General features: G+C 37.0%; 1 protein-coding gene across 1 annotated transcript; it reads left to right on the forward strand.

The window, feature by feature from the left end:
* The first annotated feature begins 455 nt into the window (after positions 1–455).
* KLKB1 (kallikrein B1) lies at positions 456–20118 on the forward strand. The gene is made up of 15 exons (XM_037831192.1): positions 456–528; positions 1122–1180; positions 5510–5672; positions 7022–7128; positions 8920–9079; positions 9546–9655; positions 11955–12114; positions 12856–12965; positions 13123–13285; positions 13385–13497; positions 13652–13820; positions 15754–15929; positions 17929–18024; positions 19027–19166; positions 19669–20118. The coding sequence occupies exons 2-15, from the start codon at positions 1123–1125 to the stop codon at positions 19858–19860; spliced, it is 1917 nt and encodes a 638-aa protein (XP_037687120.1). The 5' UTR covers positions 456–528; position 1122; the 3' UTR covers positions 19861–20118.
* Positions 20119–21208: the final 1090 nt, after the last annotated feature.

Genomic DNA, 21208 nt, shown 5'->3' on the forward strand with positions numbered 1-21208 from the left:
GCTGATCCCTGATACAGCATATTTCCTGAATTGCATGGGAGGAGGACCTAAGTCCTTTCCAAATGTAAAATTTCAGTGTTATGTTATTCTCTGACTAGAGTACAGGAAGACATAGATGGCATATAATACCATTCCCTTCCAGGATGAGCTGTTCATACTCACCTTTTATTCAGTTGTGCCTCCAGGCAATTGTAATGGAAAAACTCCAAATAGATGAAATCTAAGCTGCCCAACCTCAAATAACTGGGGAGGTAGTGAATATTCCTAAGAAAGGAAACCTGTGCATGAATTGTGAGGCCCTAACAGGAAATAGTTAATCTGTTAAAAAGATTGCTGAACACGGAATGGGGGCCATGGAAAATGTTGATAGGACAAAACACTGAAACTGTTGGCAGAAAACTAATGTCAATATTGGAGCCAAGCAAATATTGCCTGCAGGGCCCTATTAGGAAAGCTTGAAGACAGTCCATTTTTAAGTGGCAAGAAGAACCCTCACCTCCAGAACCACGGAAGCAATTGTGCTTTCAGGTAGAGAAATTCTATTATTCTGATTGCTTCCAAATAAAGTGGTGATTTTAACTACAACTTTTAATATATGAAGATGCTGTTAGTTTTTGTTCTAATTTTCTGAGAATTTAGGAAGTAGGAGGAACTTGTGTTGTTATATATGGAAATACTTAGGTGTAAGATATTTTAAAACAGAATATTTGACAGATATTAAAATTAGAAATGGGCTTGAATATTCTCAGAGCTTTTCTTTACTTAGGGACTCTGGCCTATATTATTGCTATTATTTACAGTAATTTTATTTTTGCTAAAGTCAACTATTTATTTTCTCTCCACCCAATTCCCTTTCCAAAATAATTAACAACATGCTGCAAATTAGCAAGAAGTGCAATAGTTATCCAGAGTTTTCCATTTGTATCTTGGGAAGCATTCTACATTTTCCAAGTTCCTACACACAAAATATACAGAAAACCCTTGCTCTCCATATTGGTGATTGTGTGCTCAGATTTCCAATTCAGACATTTGTAACAAAATCTATAGCACCTTAAATTAAGATTCAACTTAACTATGGTCCACAACCAGCAGAGTTATGCAAGTGTTGTTTTCCTTTTTAGGATGATTTCATTCTCGCAAGCAGCTTATTTCCTTTGCTTATTTGCTACGGTGTCCTGTGGTAAGTAAATTGTTGACAGAGCATGAGAGGAGTAGTTAAGCAAGACATGCCGTGCTTAGATAAAGCTACTGAACACACAGCTTCAGGGAAGTAGGCAGCCCTGGATAAGTCAAGACACGTATTGTGTTAATGTTTGGAGGCAAGCACCACTTCCCAGATGTATTGCCTTAGACACATATCACACACCGGGGCTGGGGGAACACCAGAAGTACAGAATGTCATAGGGTGTGTGTGTTACCAGAAACTATTGTCTGAAAATAACTCTGCAAAGAAGATCTCCATACACTTAGTCTTCCGTTTTGTTTTGTTTTTTAATCAACATTCTTTAAAAAAAAAAAAAAATCTATACTTGAATATTCAAGAGTGCTAGGCATTTTACAGTGTCCGAGTTCTACCCAAGTAGCATGGTGGGTACACAGCATATACTTTCACTCTTTTAGGGCACTAGGGAACCAGTTCAGAAATGAAAGTTCTTGATTTAAATTTTACTTAGTAAACCATCCATTTTGAAAAATTCTGGTTGAATATATCTCAACACCAGGTTTTGGTTTATTTCTGTCTTTATCCATTCCATTCCTTTTCAGAGAATAAGGATGATCCTACACACTGCTTTTCCTTACTCACTGCAGAGCAGAGTTTTCTCCGTACAACCACGATGGGAGAATTCTGTGTCCATGTTGACATAATATGGCCCCAGGTGCAGTGACTACTTAGTTACCTCTCAGGTGTAAGGCCACGATAAACACCTCCTGGTAAAGTTTGCATTTGTAAAGAGATAAGTTCTTCAGAAAGAAGCATTTTGAAGCTTTTATTCCTAAATCAACAATGCCCCTCCATCTGTCCCTTCACTCCAAATTGCTGTTTTGAATCATAGTCATCACAATGTACAAATCTATTGAACGCTGAAAAGGAATAGACAAGGGCCACTTCAATTTTATTCTTTTGGTAAAAAATACCCTCAAAAAAACTCAAAAACAAACTAAAAATAAAAACAAAACCAAACAAAAAAAAGTGATCATGCTGGGAAAATTAGAAAATACATATAAGCAGGAAATGAGAAACTATATATACGGAAATAGCCATTGTTAAAAATCCTTTGTTTAGTCTTTCAGGTATCTTTCTACACATGCCTATTACACAGTTTACAATGATGATATTAAATACAGATGCCCTTCATTCCTATGTGTCCCATTTATGGCTATCCTTTCATGCACATAAATATATTATCACTTCTGGAGTGCTTAGTATTTTTCTCTGTTCATGAAATTTCTGCATGTACATTCTTAGACATATATTCATTTATTTCTCTAGAATAAATTTTGGGAAATAAAAATATTAGATACAAAGGTGTAAATAGTTTTGAAGGTTTCATGACAGGTATGGATGAAATTATCTTCTAGAAAGGTTATTCTAAAGTTGAATTTTTCCAGTTGCATATCCACACCGTCCAACTTTAGGAGGCATCTGCTGCTTTGTGGTTTTGGTGGTTTGGAGTTATGCAGCATGGAAAAAAACGTTCATACACTTAATCCATTCCTTTGGGTATGAACCCTTATAATAGGACCTTTTTATGAGGTTACTTCAGTTAAGGTGTGGCTCTGCTGAATTAGGATCGGTCTTAATCCTATTACTGAAGGTCTTATAGGGGAGGCCACAGAGAGAGAGAGAGAAAGCAGGGGAGCAGCCAGAAGCCGAAAGTCAACAGAACCTGGCCAGGAGAGGCCGCCATGTGCATGGCCATGTAACGGAAAATCCAAGGGCCAAGGTCCACCAGCAGCCAGCCCCAAAATGTCTCAGTCTTCTGGGAGAAAGCATCACCTTGATGATGCCTTAATTTTGAACTTCTTTTATCCTCAAGACCATAAGCCAATAAATTCCCGTTTTTTAAGGCAACCCACTGCATGGTTTTGTTTTAGCTGCTGGGAAACTAAAACAGTGGTCATCGTACATTCACCCTTCGGGAAAGAGTATCCTAATTTACTTCTGGGGAAACTGCACTGGTCCCCCAGTCTGGGTCCCAGTCATTCTGGTGATGCTGCATTTGCTGCTGACCCCAGGGCTTGGGAACCAGCCAGGTTGAACCAGGTAGCACACACATCCCACTGGCCATGGTGGCCGAATCAGAGCCAAAGCTTTACATTGAGACATTTGTTTAGGCTTCTAGAAATGATATTCTGTTTTCCCAATTGGACTTGAACTAAGACAGAGTGCAGAGGCTTGAGCTGTTGGCGCTATCTTGCTACTATGCAGAGCTTGAGACAAAGCGACACCAGGGAGCAGAGCAAGAAGATGGAGACCAATTGTGACCTGATGGGACTGGTTGAGCACGACAGCCATTGACTCCTGAAGCCAGATGCACCACAGGTTTTTTGACATCTGAACCAATAGATCTCATTAGTATTTAAGCCACTTTGAGCTAAGTTTCATATCACTGGCAACCAAAATCAGTACATCAACACTGGTTATTTACAGGCTTGTTTGTTTGTTTATTTGTTTTTGGTTTATCTGGTAGGTAAAATGGCATCTAGATGTTTTAACACCATTTTCCATATATAGTCATTTGTATTTCTTTTGTAAATTATCTTTTTTTATATCCTTAGCCCATTAAGAAAACAACAGTGACTTTCTTCTTATTATTGATCATGTAATTTTTTAACAGGACAGAAGAGCCTCCCAAATTCATGATTTGGCCAGCGTGAAAGCTGTGAAAGCCATGATCAGGATAATTCTGTAACAGTGCTTTTACATACACTCTAAAGTATACTCTGAAGTACAACACAAACATCACCGATTTATGAGGATAAACAAGAACACCTATTAGAATTTTCTTCCAGTCACCCCCAGTGTCCCTGAGTGCTGAGTCATGTGGCAGCCCACGAAGGCTCGACTGCAGAATGGGAACCCCTCGGCTAGCACCTGCAATTGTTTCTACATTCATGCACGCCCTGGGATGGGAGCACAGAGTGCTTGATAATTATGAAGCAGTCAAAAACACCAATTGTGTAAAAAAAACAAGCTTCTTTGCACTAAATGATTTGTGTGCATATAAAATCTAGGCATGTGCATTTGGGAACTTGTATTCCTAAAGGAGTCCTTCTGAAGAGATCTGGGCTCTTTCCAGATATAAACCTTACCCAAGGGGTGGTTGTCTTAGCCACACCTCTGAGAGGAAGGTGAATGATCTTGCTGTGTTTGTGAGTCACAGCGGGGTTTAGGGCCAGAATGCTGAGACTGGTGGGATTATACAGAGAAAACTTTAATCTGCTGTGCTTAATGAAATACATGTTGTCTAAGCTGCTCGTTCCCTGGAAGGCAATATAACAATAGTTATTATACAAATCAGACAGTGACTACTGGCCTGGGGAATGGATGGTGTTATCATTGGAGTATGAAGTAGTTAATAGTCTGTTCATTGACAAAATTGAATGTGCTACCTGAACTGGAAAGCTTATTAGCAGACTTTTAGATGGGTCTTTCAAGCCAAACCCAGATTCGTATATTGAAGAGAGTAAACATAACACTTAATTCTCTAATAATATGTGGGATGAGGGCACTTTAGAGCTGTGGCTAATTCCAAACAGCAAAGAGTTCAAAGCTTATTTTCTTGTATTTGCTTATACTATGTAATAAGTGAGCATGTAAAAACCAAACATATATAGCCTCCTCTGCACTCATCTCCAAAGTAATAAATACCCAATAAACATTACTTGCTTAAATTTAACTGAGACTGAAGATAAACATTTAACATTGCACAATAGAAAAAGGAAGGAGTTTGGGATTAAGAACTGGGTTCATGCCCCAGTGCATTCATTAGCTGTGTGTTGCTGGGCAGGTGTCTACCCTACTGAGACTCAAGTTACTTAACTCTTCTCCCCCTCAAATAAAGTCTGACACAGATAAAAAAAAAAAAGCCTGCCTCTAGCTTCCCTTACAGAATCCTGTGGGTATGTTCAGAATGAAAACTCATATATCATTATTTTTAAGGCATAGGTCTTATAGCATATTAGGTGCTAGGGAGAAATCAAGCTAGTATTGTATTTTCTTGGGGGATGTTTTTGTACAAATTATTGTATAATATAGTAAAAATCAAGTTTTTCAGAGAGAAGTACACAGAAAATAACTTTAAATAACATACATTGTTTAAGTTATTGCCTTAATATCTTAATTTCATTTGTCTCTATAGTCAGGTTGTAAAGACCTTAGGGAATTCAGAGGAAAAAGAAGGTTCAGAATGCTGATAAATTTCTATTAAAATCATTGCTTGCATCCGTTTCAGATTAATGTTTTTTTTTGTTTTTTTGTTTTTGTTTTTTAATGATTATACCACAGAATGCATGACTCAGCTATATAAAAACACGTTCTTCCGAGGCGGGGACGTCACCTCCATGTACAGCCCGAGTGCCCAGCACTGCCAGATGTTGTGCACATTCCACCCGACGTGTTTGCTCTTCAGTTTCCTTCCTGCAAGTTCAACTAATGATGCTGAGAAAAGGTAAAAGTTGCTATTTAATCACAGGAGAAGCCAGTTGTTTTTCAAAATGGAATCAGCCATGTGCAAAAAGGCATGGCGAATTCTAGGGTTATGTTAATCAAACTGGGTCGAAGGACCAGCCTCGCCAGAATTGCCAGGAGTGGTTCTTTCAAATGCAGAATTCTAAGCCCCAGCCCAGACTTACTCAACCAAAGTCTCTGGGGCCCATTAATTTGCATTCTATGCAATCACTGCAATCACTTAAAGTCATAGGAGCTAGCCATTTGCTATCCAAGACTTCAAGGAAAATGCTTGAAAATCATTAGGTTAAGAGATTGTCTCAAGAAAAGTCTAATAACAGATGAATATTTCACCCAAATGAGGAAACATACTTATTGTCTCACCCATCACCACATTTACAGATAGTGCAGTCCTAAGAAGACATAACATTAAGCCATACGTTTTGTTGAGAATGTAAGTAAGATACAGAACTTGAGACATTGGGAGAGGGCAGGTCTGAATGGGGGCCTATTCTGGGCCAGTTTGAGCCCCTATGGTAGGAATGGAGGTATGTGTATTGTGTGTTTCATTGTAAATGTCTATGTATTAGTTGGTCGTTTGGGAAAGTAGAAAAACAGTTGGTAATTAAAAATCTTGTTAGGTCAAGAAGATACCTAAGTAGAGTCATAGTTTCATCTTAATTTTCTTTAATCATGATCAATACCCCAAATGAACTTTCCTTGTTGTTCTCATTTCCATATCCACAACTCTTTTCTCTGCACTCTGAGTTTAAGAACTAGGAATTATATAATCATCCCCTGATCCTACATGTTAAACTTGTGCAGAAAACCCAACCTATGCCTCAAAGGCATGAGGTTAAAAACTGAGTTAGGTTCTTGAATCCTCATGAATAATGAAATTAACATAAGGTTGACATTAAAGACAGAAAGAAGTCTTCTGTTAGGTGCAGCCCACAAGGAGTTAATACGGAAGATGTGTACAATATACGGACTCAACTCTCCTGACTGATTTAATGTCTGAAGTAAATGAAGGTATTTGCAAAACAATCACCAGGTGGGAACGGAATTCCTGGAAAGTTTGGGAGGATGGTAATAATCATTAACTGTTTAATCCGATCAATTTTATGTACTTAAAAATGTGACTGTAAAGCAAAATAATGCAAAAGTTAAGTATTATAGAGACCACTAGCTATTATGAAATTGCCTCTAAGAATGTACTTCCCACCAACTGTTATGGAAACTGTAATTTTTTTTACTTATTCCTGACTTGATTTATTAGCGTACAGAAATTATAGACATTTCCTCAATGTATATTATTCTACTTTCTAAGTGAAGCTACCTTTGAAACAGGTTTGGTTGCTTCTTGAAAGACAGTATTACAGGAACCCTGCCAAGAATGCCAAAGGCAAATGCCATTTCTGGACATTCCTTAAAGCAATGTGGCCATCAAATAAGTGGTAAGTTGTAGATTTCTTAGCTGTATTTCAAATAACAATGCATCTATCTTAGAACAGTTTCTGCTCAAACTCTGCATTGTCATGGACTTTTGGAAGGGAGCACCCTAAAGGGAACAGTATTCTGGGCATAACAGGTATACATTTTGACCATCTTGCCCATCCTCTTGTCTTTTATCAGTCAACATGTGCTTAATGAGCCTCTATTATTTATGAAGTTAGCACAACAGTCTAAGACTTGCAGAAAGTGAATGTGCATCAAAACAAAGAGAACACAGGGGACACCTATCTCCCTCTTTCACTTGGAGTAATTTGTACACTAGTGGTTCCCAGTTGTTCTCAATCAGGGGTGATATTTGACAATATCTGGTGACAATTTTGGTCATCACAACTGGTGGGATATTACTGGCATCTAGTGGGTAGAAGCCAGAGGTGTTGCTGAGCATCCTACAATGCATAGAAGGCCCCTCACTACAAAGAATTCTCTGGCCAGAAGTGTCAATAGTGCTGAGGTTAAGAAACCCTGTTGTATATTATTAGGCCAAATTGAAGGATTGGGCTCTGTATCTTGAAAAGAATGCTTCTTGGAAGAAACATGAAAACGAAGATGCCAGGCAACTTTGTTTCTGACACCTGTTACTAATGCATCTGGGAAATAGTTTCCAACTCTCTGCTTTTGATTTTCTACCCTAAGGGGTTTAATGCATACGAACTATTTCACTATCATGGCTGGGCTGATCTAAAAGTAAAAAAGTGCTGAAAATTTTCTCAACTGATGGATTGGCAGAATCTTAAAATAACCCTGCTGTGACTGTGCATCTTTGCTATTTTATCTTTACTTTAAAAAAGCTAATTTTGTAGGTTCAAATTTCATATGTTCTCAAATTTAAATCACAATTTTCTCCTCCATAAATATCACCTCCCTCAACACACACACACACACACACACACACACACACACTTAGAGACTTAGAGCCTGTAAATTATATAATAAAAGGAGGCAATGCCTTAGTTATAAACATGGGGGGCCCAACTTAGCAAATATAATGGGTATAGTTTACGTGGGTGGGAATACTTTTCCTGTTCGATAAAATCAAATTTGTGTACTACAAGTCAAATGGAAATTGTTAAACTTAGTTTTATGATATCTTCAACCCTAACTCTTAGAAGAGGGAAATTAAATACAATAGATTATAATTTATACTGTTTTGCTGCTCTCCCTAACCAAGAGTCAAAGTAACAAATTTGAGTCTTTAAAAATGAAAAATAAGAGTCTAACTCATAAATTTGGTTTGCTGTCTGTTAAAAATATTATCTACATTCTTTTGTACATAACATAAATTACAACAAGAGTGCTTAAATAGAATTTAACCGAATTTTAAAGGTAATGGAAATGGTTTCATCATGCATATACAAGAACTGTCCACAGTTTATGATAATGATCTGATAAATAGATACCAATAATAGGAAAGACAGGTGCAATTCTGCAATCAGAAAGGAATAGTTGAAAAGCCCTGAAAAGTCCATGGAAAGAGATGTTCCTTTACTCAGTGAAAGATGTCAATGTTAGTGCTGTAGGGGGGAAAACAGGTTGGAGTATGCTAATTTCAAGCAACGTTTGATAATTTAGGGAAGTAAAAAAGTTTCTTAAAGCCCCTAAATAATAGGGCATTTGCCAAAAAATGGAATATTTTCCTTCAAAAATAGCCTACCTTAATGGACAACTAACTGGTTCATAATCTGCCCTTATAAGGGAAACTGACAGAATTTGCCCTATGTGTTTTATTTGTGCAGCTTGCCAACAAGAAATTTATAAAGGAATTGATATGAGAGGAGTCAATTTTAATGTATCTAATGTTAAAAGTGTTGAAGAATGCCAAAAAAGGTGCACCAATAGCATTCACTGCCAGTTTTTCACATATGCCACGCCAATGTTTCACAATACAGAGTCCCGGTGAGTAAGATTCACAGTGTTTGTTCTTTCTGTTGGTTCTTTTAGGCTTTAACTGTACTCTTCATAACCTCTTTTTTTCCCTCTAGCTGAAAACCAAACAGGGTTTTTAGACATAGCCCCTCTCCCTATTATTATGACTTACTCAGCTTTGGTGTTATTTTTCCCGAAGAGAATACATCCCATTTTGTCCATAGTAGACTGCTTGTGCAAGGCGGTGCTTTGAGTTATCAAAATATAGTGTTGTAGAATAATGCCTCCCACACAATTCCCACTCTAATTTTCCCTCTGCAGAAGGAATGCTCATTTGTTTAATAATGCAAACCCCCAGCATTATAAAGATCAGATTTATTATTGCCTCGTTTATTTCCTACTGCCCATTGATAATTTCAACATGAGATATTAGGTAGACTGTTGCACATGACTCAAAGTTTAGGAAGTAAAGAACTGCATTTTTTTTCACATTCAGGAACAAATGCCTATTAAAGCACAGCCTGGGAGGAACACCCACCAGTATAAAGACGCTGGACAATGTGGTATCTGGATTCTCACTGAAGCCCTGTGCGCGTTCAGAATTAGGTAAGTGTATGGCTACTATTCACTATGTGATTGTAGTGGGCAGAATAAATAAAGATGTCCAAGTTCTAATTCCCAGAACCTGGAACTATATTACCTTACTTGGATCTTGGGGTTGGGAGATTTTCCATTCATTTAGAACTCCCTTTAACCTTTCTTATAGGTCAGTTGTACAAGTGATGAATTTTTCTCAGATTTTGTTTCCCTAGGAATGTCTTAATTTCCCCTTCATTTATGAAGCACAGTTTTGCTAGATATAGAATTCTTGTTTGATTTTTTTCCTTCAGTATTTTGAAACTGATTCTGGCCTCTGTGGTTTCTCACGAAAATCAGCTGCTATTCTTATTGGGGCTCCTTTGCATGTGATGATTCACTTCTCTCTTGCTACTTCAAGATACCCTCTTGGTCTTTCAATAGTTTATTATGATGTGTCTGGGTGTGGATCTCTCTGAGTTTATCCTATGTGAGTTTGTTGAGCTTCTTGAAAGTGCAGATTAATGATTTTCATAAATTTGGGATGTTTCAGCCATTATTTCTTTAAATGTTCCTTCTCCCTCTTCCTCACCCCCTTCTCCTTCTGTGAATTCCATTATGTGTGTGTTGAAATACTTGATGGTGTCTTTCATGCCTCTGAGGCTCTGTTCATGTTCCTTTATAATTTTATTCCTTCTATTCCTCAGACTGAATAATTTTAATTGATCTATCTTCTTTCTTCTGTCAGCTCAAGTTTGCTGTTGAGTCCCTCAAGTGAATTTTTCATTTCAGTTATTGAACTTTTCAACACTGGAATTTCAATTTGGTCTTTTCTTATAATAATTTATATTTATTTATTTGTCAATTTGGTAAGAGCATTCTCATACTTTTCTTTAGGTCATTGAGCATTTAAAAAATAACTAAAGTCTTGGTCTAGAAAATTCCTTTCTCAGACACAATTTCTATTGATTTCTTTTTCTCTTTTGTATGGGCCATACTTTCTGGTTTCTTTGCATGCCTTGTAAGTTCTTTTTGTAAACTAGACATCTGGAATATTATGATATGGCAACTCTGAAAATCAGGTTACCTTTCCTCCCAAGAATTTTTTATTGTTTCTGCTTATTGCAATAGTTGCTGTTTGTTTTTTTAGTGACTTTCATGAACTAATTCTCTAAAGTATATATCTTTTGTTGTTTATAGCCTCTAATGGCTCTTCTGGGTTCACTTAGTTATCAGATAATTATTGGACAGAGATTTCTTTAGATGCCTGGAACCAATAAGTCTCCTAGCTCTTGTAGGGGCTCTGTGTGAGACATGCATGGAATACTTTGGCAGGCAGTTTACAATTGCCTTAGACTTCACTTCCTACTTACACAGAGCTCAGGTCAGTCCAAGGAGAGCACAGAGGGCCTTTGGAGGTCTTTATTAGGTCCTGGCAATGCACATGGCCCAGCCTTATGTGTGTGTGAGGTCCTCTAAGATCCTAGGAATATGTTAGAGCTTTTCAAACCTCCCTATAGGCATCTCATTCCCCAGGTTTTCCTTTTAAGCTTTTTCATTAGCTTGTTGTTTGACCTAGCGGTTATTCCTGCCTCAAGGCAGCTGTAGTGTCAATTGCCACAGATTTTATTTATTTATTTATTTGCCAAAAACTCTAAAGGAAAAGGTTATTAGTATTGGGGAAACTCTGAGTCAGGTCAAGACAAAACTTGCAATTGGCATTTCCTGGCCTCTGCCAGACAGATCAACTAATAATACTTATCTGAGAATGGGGCTTTTGAGTAAATAATATGAACACAAATACAAATGAAATTTAAAAATATGATTATATAAGAATAATGAAAATGGATTTTCTCCTTTTCCCATCTCCATATGCAAATAACATTTTTGTTAGTTACCTGATATATTTGTTTATCTCCCTTTGTTAATTTTTTTTTCATTATATTCAGAAAACTATAGCTCAAAAAGTCTCATGTCCCTAAGGCATGGTGTTCAGCTTCAGGGTAATATAAAGAAAATATGAACAGATGCTGAGATAACTTAAATATTTTCCATTGATGGAAGTTGGGGCTAGGAGCATAGGTTGGGCTATTTTATTTCTCTGATAGAGGAAATTATCCTTCTGCAACAGTAGACCAATCTTGCCTTCTTCCAAATGGCAAACAACAAGTTTGGGGATATTTTAACATATATTTTTTCATTTTCATTAGGATATTTAGTGCTATGAATAACAAGCAACAATATTTTTCCTTAGCTGTGATGACAACTTACAAGCACACTGAGCAACATGTCTTTGACTGAGCTACATCTTCCCTCTGTGAGTTCACAGGTTGCCACATGGACATTTTCCAACATCGTGCATTTTCAGATACGAATGTTGCCAGAGTGATCACTCCAGACTCTCACGTATGTCGAACAATTTGCACCTATCATCCCAACTGTCTCTTTTTTACCTTCTATAGGAATACATGGAACATAGAATCACAAAGGTGAGTGTGAATGTATAATATTTGCTGCTATTTCATCACTTTAACTTTACAGCTTAAATTTTAAAGGTTTTGCTCCTTTCCCCAAAAAGACTTGAACCTACAGTTTAGACAGGTACTAAGAAATTAGTCAACTTTTCTACCTACCTTTCTTCCTTAAACCAAACATACCATTGAATCGGTGCAACAACATTCATTGGGGAATAAAAGGACTTGATGTCTTTCTTACTGATCTTACTCTGTTGTATTTGTATCACGTAAAAACCTCTCCCTGGCAGCATATCCTTTAAGCTTGTTTGCTCCAATTTCATTCTGTTTCAGAAACTAGAACCCTGTTTATTCTGATCAAGATTCTGATTTGACCTCTTCACACTCACAACACCCACCCCTTTTTATAATACACAACCTGGAGTTAAGATAAGGGCTTATTGTTATATAATAGGATCGGCAGCACAAATCCCCAGAATTTGTGATTTTCTCTCTCTTTTTAATTTTCAGTTAGAAACTTTACCATTCTCCTCCTTTCAGGTAATCCATGCCTAACAGTTTTCTCTGGAGAGAGTTGTTGGCTTGATTTATATTTAATCTCTGTAATGTATTAGTGTTCTGTAGTCTGACTTACTTTGGAGAGAGTTTCTTAGAATAGAATTTGCAGACGTGCTTTTTTGATGATAGGTGGTTTTGTTTGTCTAATAAATTTAATATAGTTTTCTTTTTCTCCCCACATCCCTCTCTCTTTAATAGAAATGTTTGTTTCCTTAAGACTTCCAAAAGTGGGACTCCAACTTCCCCTATTCCCCAGGAAAACACTGAATCTGGATATAGCCTTTTAACCTGCAAACGAACTTTTCCTGGTAATATGATTCAATAATAACATAATATAAAATATGATAAAAATTTATGACCATCTAACAAGTAAAGTCATGAAACAATCCTTATGTACCAGAGACTTGTGTTAACGTGGTTTATTACTTTTCTCATTTTGTATCTTTATGTTTATAATTGGCACAGTACCCTGCCATTCCAAAATTTACCCTGGAGTTGATTTTGAGGGAGAAGAATTGAATGTGACCTTGGTTAAAGGAGTTGAGGCTTGCCAAGAAATTTGTACAAAGGTCATCCGCTGTCAGTTTTTTACTTATTCTTTATTCCCAGAAGACTGTCAAGGAGAGAAGTAAGCAGAAATTTATTTTTCAAAGGCAGTTGGCAAGACAATTTCATGTACTTTTCACCTCTTTAAAAGTTTAACCCTTACACTGCTTATTTTATCCAGATGTAAGTGTTCCTTAAAATTATCGTTGGATGGCTCCCCAACTAGGATTACATATGGTTCACAAGGCAGCTCTGGCTATTCTTTGAGGTTGTGCAAAATTGAGGAAGGCTCTGGTGAGTTAACCCTACTTCATAGCACTGTAGAGGGATGCCAGTGTTGTTTTTGTAGCTTTCTTATACAATGGAATTACATAACTTGTTATCCTAGGTGGAAAGGACTTGGATTCACTTTTAATTCCAACCATTAGCTTCAACATTTTCTTTTCAGTTTGCTCAACAAAGACAGACACGCGCATTGTTGGAGGTAGTGACTCTTCTTGGGGAGAGTGGCCTTGGCAGGTCAGCCTGCAAGTGAAACTGCACACTCAGAGCCATCTGTGTGGAGGATCAATCATTGGACGCCAGTGGGTCCTAACTGCTGCCCATTGCTTTGATGGGTAAGTGTTGGATGAGTCTCACATAGGGTCTTATCTTGCTTTCTTGCTTGGAAGAATCTATACTCAATCTCCTGATTATCATCTGAGCTTATTAGTAGAGAGTTATTTTTCTTGTAGTAAAAGGCATTTTAGAGCAGGATGATATTAAAAACATTTAACTACCAGTAAGTGATGATCCTTCCAGATAGATTGTGGCCTGTGTGTGGGACCAGGGTCCCTGGCTGGATTTCACTCCTGCTTTAAAGAATTCAACAGTGTCCCAACTACTGACCCCTTCACAACTGCTTCCCAAGTGTATTCTTCAAAGTCACAAAAGACATATATTTTAGGCCCATAGAAATTTTGCTTTCTGATCTTAAATTCACAAAATCAAATCAAAATAAATGCCCCCAAAGAGATAGTTTTTTTGGCTTTATCTTTCTATGCACATAATGTGATACAATGTTTTTATTTTATTGGGCAACTAGTACATATGACATGCTTTTAAAGTTTTAAAACAGGCTTTGTAGTTAGACAGAACAGGGCTTGAGTCACAGCTCTGCCACTTGCTAAAGGTATGACCTTGGGCAAGTATAAATCTCTCTTGGCTTTATTTTTCTATCAGTAAAATATGAATAACAACAGTACCTAATTCATAGTATTATGGAAGGATTATATGACACACTTACCTGGAACATAAAAATTTTTCCATAAATAGAAGCTGTTGCTCTTGATACATTCAATAGGAAATGTAAACAGGGATACGGCTCATGAATAAGCAAAAGGGATGCTAATAGCTCCCAAATAAAAGGCATTTGATCACTCCCCAAAATAAAAACAAATCAGTGTATTTCTGTTTTAGTAAAGTTCATTCCTTCCCCTGCCCAAAAAGGACAGGGCTCAGGACTCTGTGTCCCAGGATTTGAGGATTTTGCCACCAAAATGTAGCACAGCCAGTGCCGGATTTGGGCAGAGCTGAGCCGCACCCGGCTCCTTCACAGGTGACACACGTCAGGGGTCCCTCCGGTCAGTGATTCTGCCGCATATGGCCTCACTAAGGGGAAGGTGGTTGACCCAGAAGGAAAGACCTCAAGATCTGATTGGGGACCAACAATTTTCTTTCTTGAAGGCTCAAAGTGTTATGAGTTTATAAAAGATAATATACAGGAAACACTATGATTTGTTTGAAAGGAAGCCACTTCACACCTGATAATTCCATTCTTTCTCTTAGAGTGATGATAAAATTTTCCAAATATTTACAATAAATTTGGCTTTACTTTGCTTTGGATCATATTTTTTGAATTTGCTTTGTATATATTCATATTGTGAAGAGTTAATTTAAATTCTCATAGTTTTCACAAAATGTGGATGGATACATTTTAAATATGCTGAAACGTCGTATGCTGCCCTATTTGAGGAGTTTGTGTAAGAATTTCATTGAAATTCTGAATTTAATGAAAGCAGTTGCTTTCAGGTATGGTGAGCAGAGTATAATTTCCCTGTGATAAAATGCTAGGGCCTCTTCCAACCACAGTTTCTCTCAGAATGGGACTGCAGCATTCCTGCATGTTTACTTGCAGTAAACATGAAATAATTACAAATGTGTACAACTGTCAATGTTTTGTTTAGTTGCATTTTTATTGAGATATATTTGCATAACATACAATCGTTCAAGGTGTACCATCAGTTGTTCATGGTTGTGCATTGATCACCACGATCGTTGAACATTTTCATTACTCCAAAACTGTCAATGTTTTTTAATCAAATCTTCAGAGATTCAGTACTGCAGCTGGTGGTGATGACAAATTGCCAGGAAGAGAAATTAGGCAGGAAAAATGTTGGATGTGGTTTTTCCTTCCCAGTTCTCTTTTGAAAGAGAAAGTGAAAGGAAAAAGAAACAATATGGAAGGCCAATCTTTCCAGTTTCAAACAGGTATTTATTTTTTTCTCTCAGGTATCTCTGGCCGAATGTTTGGCGCATTTATGGTGGCCTTTTAAATCTGTCAGAGATAACTAAAGAAACAGCTTTCTCAAGAATAAAAGAGATTATTATTCACCAGCAATATACAGTCTCAGAAGGTGGTAATGATATTGCCTTAATAAAACTTGAGGCACCTTTGAATTACACTGGTATGTTGAACATTGATGGGGAAGGTCTATCACTGAATTGTATTGGTTTAGATTTTCATATCAATTTAAATGAGGGCAGAATCTGGAAAAACCGTCTTTACTTTTCAGTTGGTGGAGTTGGGGGAAAGATGAGCATTGGCAGGAACTTAAGACCCAGTGACTGCACGCAAAATCTCTTCTACTTACTGGGCAAGAAATTTTGCTTAATTCCTTCAGATAGAAATACAACTGCCCATACATTATTGAAATAACAGGCATAGGAAATGTCTTTGCCCAATGGGAAGCATTGACGAAAGAAGGAGAGTCACCACTGCCTAGGAACATTAGGAATGTAGAAGGGCAACCGGGAGCTGGTATCAATTTCCAGATGTGACTGATACAGAAGAAAGCTCCATAGGAAGTGAATCTCCACTGGGTCAATTAACTATTATGTGACCTCAGGCAAGTTGCTTTACCTCTTTGCGCCTCTAATTCCCTCATCTGTAAAATGATTATGATAATTACACGATTGATTTTTTTATAATGATTAAGTCAGTTATTAAGTTAAAGTACCTAAAACAATGATGGGAACACTGTAGAGACTCTGCTTGTATTAGTAAGTATACCATCTCTGAATGATGAGACTTAAGAAGCAAGAACTTCAAAATGCTGTTGACAGTAAATTTGGGTGCTGAATTTTATTTTTAATTTAGCCTAGATAATTTTTTTTATTTGACAGTGCCTAAATCTTTATTTTTCATAATCTACATTTGTTGTCAAATTAGACAACTTTACACTGAATGACACAAAATGAAACTTAAATTACCAGTAAGGTGAAGACTTTCAAAGCACAATTCAATGAGTATCTATAGAGCAGATTTCAAAGAATATTATAGGTTACAGTCCCACCATGTCATTTACCTCCTTCCAGCTATTCCAACACCCCAGCATCTAAAATAAATATATATTATTTATATATATAGTTATGTAAAGTTTCAGTATACATAGACCTTTGTTAAGTCTTATCTTGTTTGTTGCTACCCCTTCTTCTCACTTATTCTCTTTCTCCATCTTCAGGGGTGTCTAAGCAGTGAGCACCCTAACTTGTTCATATTGAAAAGGGGTGTAGACAGTATGGGGAAGGGGGCTGTATTTGATTGTTGTTCTTAAAGAGGCTGTTGCTTCTGGGTTTTAAGACTTGTCTGGCTAGGAACACTCTGGTGGATTTAAGTTTCTGAGAGAGAAAATTTAGTGAGTCAATCTTTTATAGAATCTCAGGTAGGGACCTAGGTATTTGGGGACTACTTTTGGTAAGGGCATGGCATACTGTGGCCATTTGGGATGTCTAGCTGGAGCTTGTATGAGAGAAACCTCCAGGATAGCCTCTTGACTCAATTTGGCTTGTTACCTTTCTTTTTCCCCTGTTTCAGTCAGGTAGGCATTTTTAATTCCTTGCTGCCGGAGCCATAGCCTAGATAATTTTAACTGCAAACATCTCCTTTGCAAATGAACACTGATGGCAAAAAAATATTCTTGAATCATTGACCTTAGAATAGAGCAGAAAGCAAAATGGTTATTCTTTTATATCAATACAATTTTATTGATTTATGTTCACACAGCATACAAATTATCCAAAGTATACATTCACTGGCTCACAGTATCATCACAACATAGTTGTCCAAACATCCCCATGATCAATTTTAGAACATTTTCATTACTCCAGAAAAGAAATAAAAAGAAAAAAGAAAACCCAAATCCTCCCATACCCTCATCCCTCTATTATTGACTCCTAGTATTGATGTGGTACATTTGTTCTTATTGATGAAAGAATATTAAAATATTACTGTTAACTATAGTCCACAGTTTGCAATAGGTACATTTTTTTTCCCATACACCAAGAGGGTTATTTTTGATGCTACTCTATAGGAAGAAAATATGGGAAAAAGAACGTATGTATTTTTAAAGTCAGTATCCATAATTTTATCTCTAGCTAAACTCTAATTTAAAAATTACCTTTCAGAATCCCAAAAACCAATATGTCTCCCTTCCAAAGGTGATATAAATACAATTTATACCAACTGTTGGATAACTGGATGGGGCTACACAAAAGAAAATGGTACAGTATGACCTTTCAAATGTTCCTAAAACAAGTGAAAATATGTGAAAATGTATGGAGTAGATCAGTTCAATAAGCCTCTGCCTGAAATTATTTCCAAACTCATGGTTTTTTCAATCTATTCATTCCCAGTGATTCTTCAGAAGGTTTTTCTTTTTTTTTTTGCTTGGGCCTGCAAAAATGTTTAAGCTAAACTTTTAAGTAACTGGACTTACAATAAAGATCATTGACTTGACTTTGCATAAGGGACTGTGCCCATAGAGGGCTGACAAACCCACTCAAGCCCAACTTTTCCTCAATATTAATTGTGTTCCCATTGCTTTCCCATGGTATTAATGACCAGGAAGATATGCAGGCATGCTGGCTCTCTTTATGGAAGGTTTTTAATCTTTTTATTATTTTTTTTAATTTTAAGTACTCTTCTGACACTTTGGTGAAGCCTATGAACCACTTCTTGAATAATGTTTTCAAATGCATTTAACAAATGCATAGGATTACAAAGAAAACCAATTATATTGTAATACAGTTATTAAGATACTTAGAAATAATATAAGATATAGTAACACATGCAAGATCTGCAGCTGTTCTAAAAACAGCAGAAAGCTCCCAACATCTATCCAAAGGGAACCTGGACACTGGTGGAAACTAAATTATTTGTAAAGAAACTGTTCCTTAAGGAACATAATACCACTCTGTTGTCAGAGTGTTTGTTTTTGTTTTCAGAAATGATTAATTTTGAAATTATTTGAAGATATAGAACTAAAACCTGAAAGGTAAGAACTTCCAGGCTTCTGGGGTGTACGTAATAAACAGGAGGGAGAATTTCTGCAAGCAAATTCTCTGGTCAGCCTGTGATGCTGAGATTGTCCTAACATTGCAAAAGATGTCAATACAGGGCTTTCAGTGTGTGTTTGTGTGTGCACATGTGTGTGTATGTGTGTATCTCATTTCCAAATTTTTTGCATGTCCTCCCTCTGAAGTTCTATAATGTTTACTTCATAGGTACAATTCAAAATATTCTACAAAAGGCAAACATTCCTTTGGTACCAAATGAAGAATGCCAGACAAAATATACAAAGTATGAAATAACCAAACGGATGATTTGTGCTGGCTATAAAGAAGGGGGGACAGATGCGTGCAAGGTAATGCATTAGATTATGAAAAACACACAGTAGGCCACTGAGAAAATTTACTTCAAAATATATTTCCCAACACCATGCTTCATTATAGCCTTTATTTTTAATCAGAGCCAAAAGATCTGATGGCAACCTTTAACAAATTGAATGTATAGGTGTCTTGATCTGTGCATGGACCTGCTGCATGTAAGGGAGGACAACTGCGCATACTAAAATTGTACTAAAATATAAGAACATTAGATTTCTTTGACACCAGGATGATGTTCTCAAAATTTCTTTGTTACATTTACCTCAGAATAGAACAGGAAATAAACAGAAAATGGAACCCCATGCTATTGAATTAAATAATTTTCATTACCTCTAAGAGTTAATGAGACACGTTGGATGCCTGAAGAACTTTAAGAAATTGTGCATAGTGTGTGTATACAGAATTTTAAAGACAATTACTTATTAAATCACATCTGTCATAACCTTTTATAATTTTATTTTCCCACCGACTCTGATACAGGGAGATTCAGGCGGTCCCCTAGTTTGTAAACACAATGAAATCTGGCAGCTTGTGGGCATCACCAGTTGGGGTGAAGGCTGTGCCCGCAGGGAAAAACCAGGCGTCTATACCAAAATTGCTGAGTATGTGGACTGGATTTTAGAGAAAACCCAGGATGGTGATGGACACCCTTTGCTGGAGTCACCAGCATGAAGAGGCTGCATCGTGGTGGTGAAGAACCCAATTTTAGGGCCCAAATATTGAGCCTGGGTGCCCTCAAATGTAAAACAAAGAGAGTGGTATCTACCTCACATCTTTGTTGTAGGGATAAGAAGAAACAACACATACAAAGGTGCGGAGGGCAATGTCTAGATTTTCAGCCTCCAAACGCAGGGAGCTGAGAATGGGAGACGACAGTTGAAAATCTTCTCCACAATTGTTCATTGTGAATAAAATGTCAAAATAACATGATTGGAAAGTGTTTTCCTCTAATTGTAAAGCACAACTGAAGATACATACTCCAAAATCTAGCACAGTGCCTGGGAACACTCTAATCTTACTGCTCCCTCTGGAACTCAATATATCTCAAAGATAATAATTTCTTCTCTGTGTCTTATCTCCTTAGTTATTAAAACCTACTATTGCCTGTCGCACTTGGGGCAATGAGCAGGTCAGCTTGAGTTTCGTTCTGCCAAGCAGAAGGGAAGGGGTTTGTGTAACATGCACTTTTACCAGGGAGATATGGGTTATCTGACCCTGGGAGAATAGTGCACCTTTTCAATATGGCCTCTTGCCTTGTTAGCATGGAACCGACACAAGGCTCCACGATGGGTGTTCAGGGAAGGCCTGTAGGCTGCAGTTATCTGGGTGCAGCTGCTTGCAACAGGTTCATTTCACAGCCTCTGTTGAGGACCAGCAACCTGCTTTGCAAAGGGCACCAATGCTGGGAGATCATACTAGGTCCTGAAATAGTAATTCAAGAAGAATTGATAGATATAATATATCACATAAATTCATAGTTCATACCAGGTCCTGAAATAGTAGTTCAAGAAGTATTGGTAGATATAATATTTCTTATAAAATAAAGTCTTGTAAATTCATAGTAACAGGAGGTAGCTGTGGAAAGGATGATATAAATTCTAACACAATACAAATTCTAAACTTGCTAGTGATTACCACAAATGATACCAGGTAACCTGCATCAGTTCAGTTAAACTGACTAACATTTACACAGATTTGATCATTTACAAAACATTGTGTAGTTAAATACAAAACTAGAAAAGTAAAGTTTTCTAAAAAAGACTGAGCTTTTCCTTCCTTATTCTTTGACACCCTGATTGGTAGAAAGAGCTAAAAGAGGGAGGGAGCTGAAGGAAAACCATCAAGTCTGGGTCTTATTCACAAACAACAAGAAAGAAGCTAAAGAATTAAGAGTTTAATCCAGAAGTAAACTGGCTGGATTCCATGAAATAATAAAACATTAAACTTTCAACTTTTATCTATGCACACAATAAAGATATCAGTCTTTGGTCCGAATGATTGGTAATAAAAATATGTTATC

This window comes from Choloepus didactylus, chromosome 3 (genome assembly GCF_015220235.1).
Source record: "Choloepus didactylus isolate mChoDid1 chromosome 3, mChoDid1.pri, whole genome shotgun sequence".
Classification (NCBI taxonomy): Eukaryota; Metazoa; Chordata; class Mammalia; order Pilosa; family Megalonychidae; genus Choloepus; species Choloepus didactylus.

Excerpts from the sequence above, each read along its gene's own strand:
- KLKB1 (XM_037831192.1), top strand. The coding sequence starts at position 1,123 with ATGATTTCATTCTCGCAAGCAGCTTATTTCCTTTGCTTATTTGCTACG. Across the intron at positions 1,181-5,509 it reads ATTTGCTACGGTGTCCTGTG|AATGCATGACTCAGCTATAT; the intron begins GTAAGTAAATTG and ends ATTATACCACAG. Across the intron at positions 15,930-17,928 it reads GGCACCTTTGAATTACACTG|AATCCCAAAAACCAATATGT; the intron begins GTATGTTGAACA and ends ATTACCTTTCAG.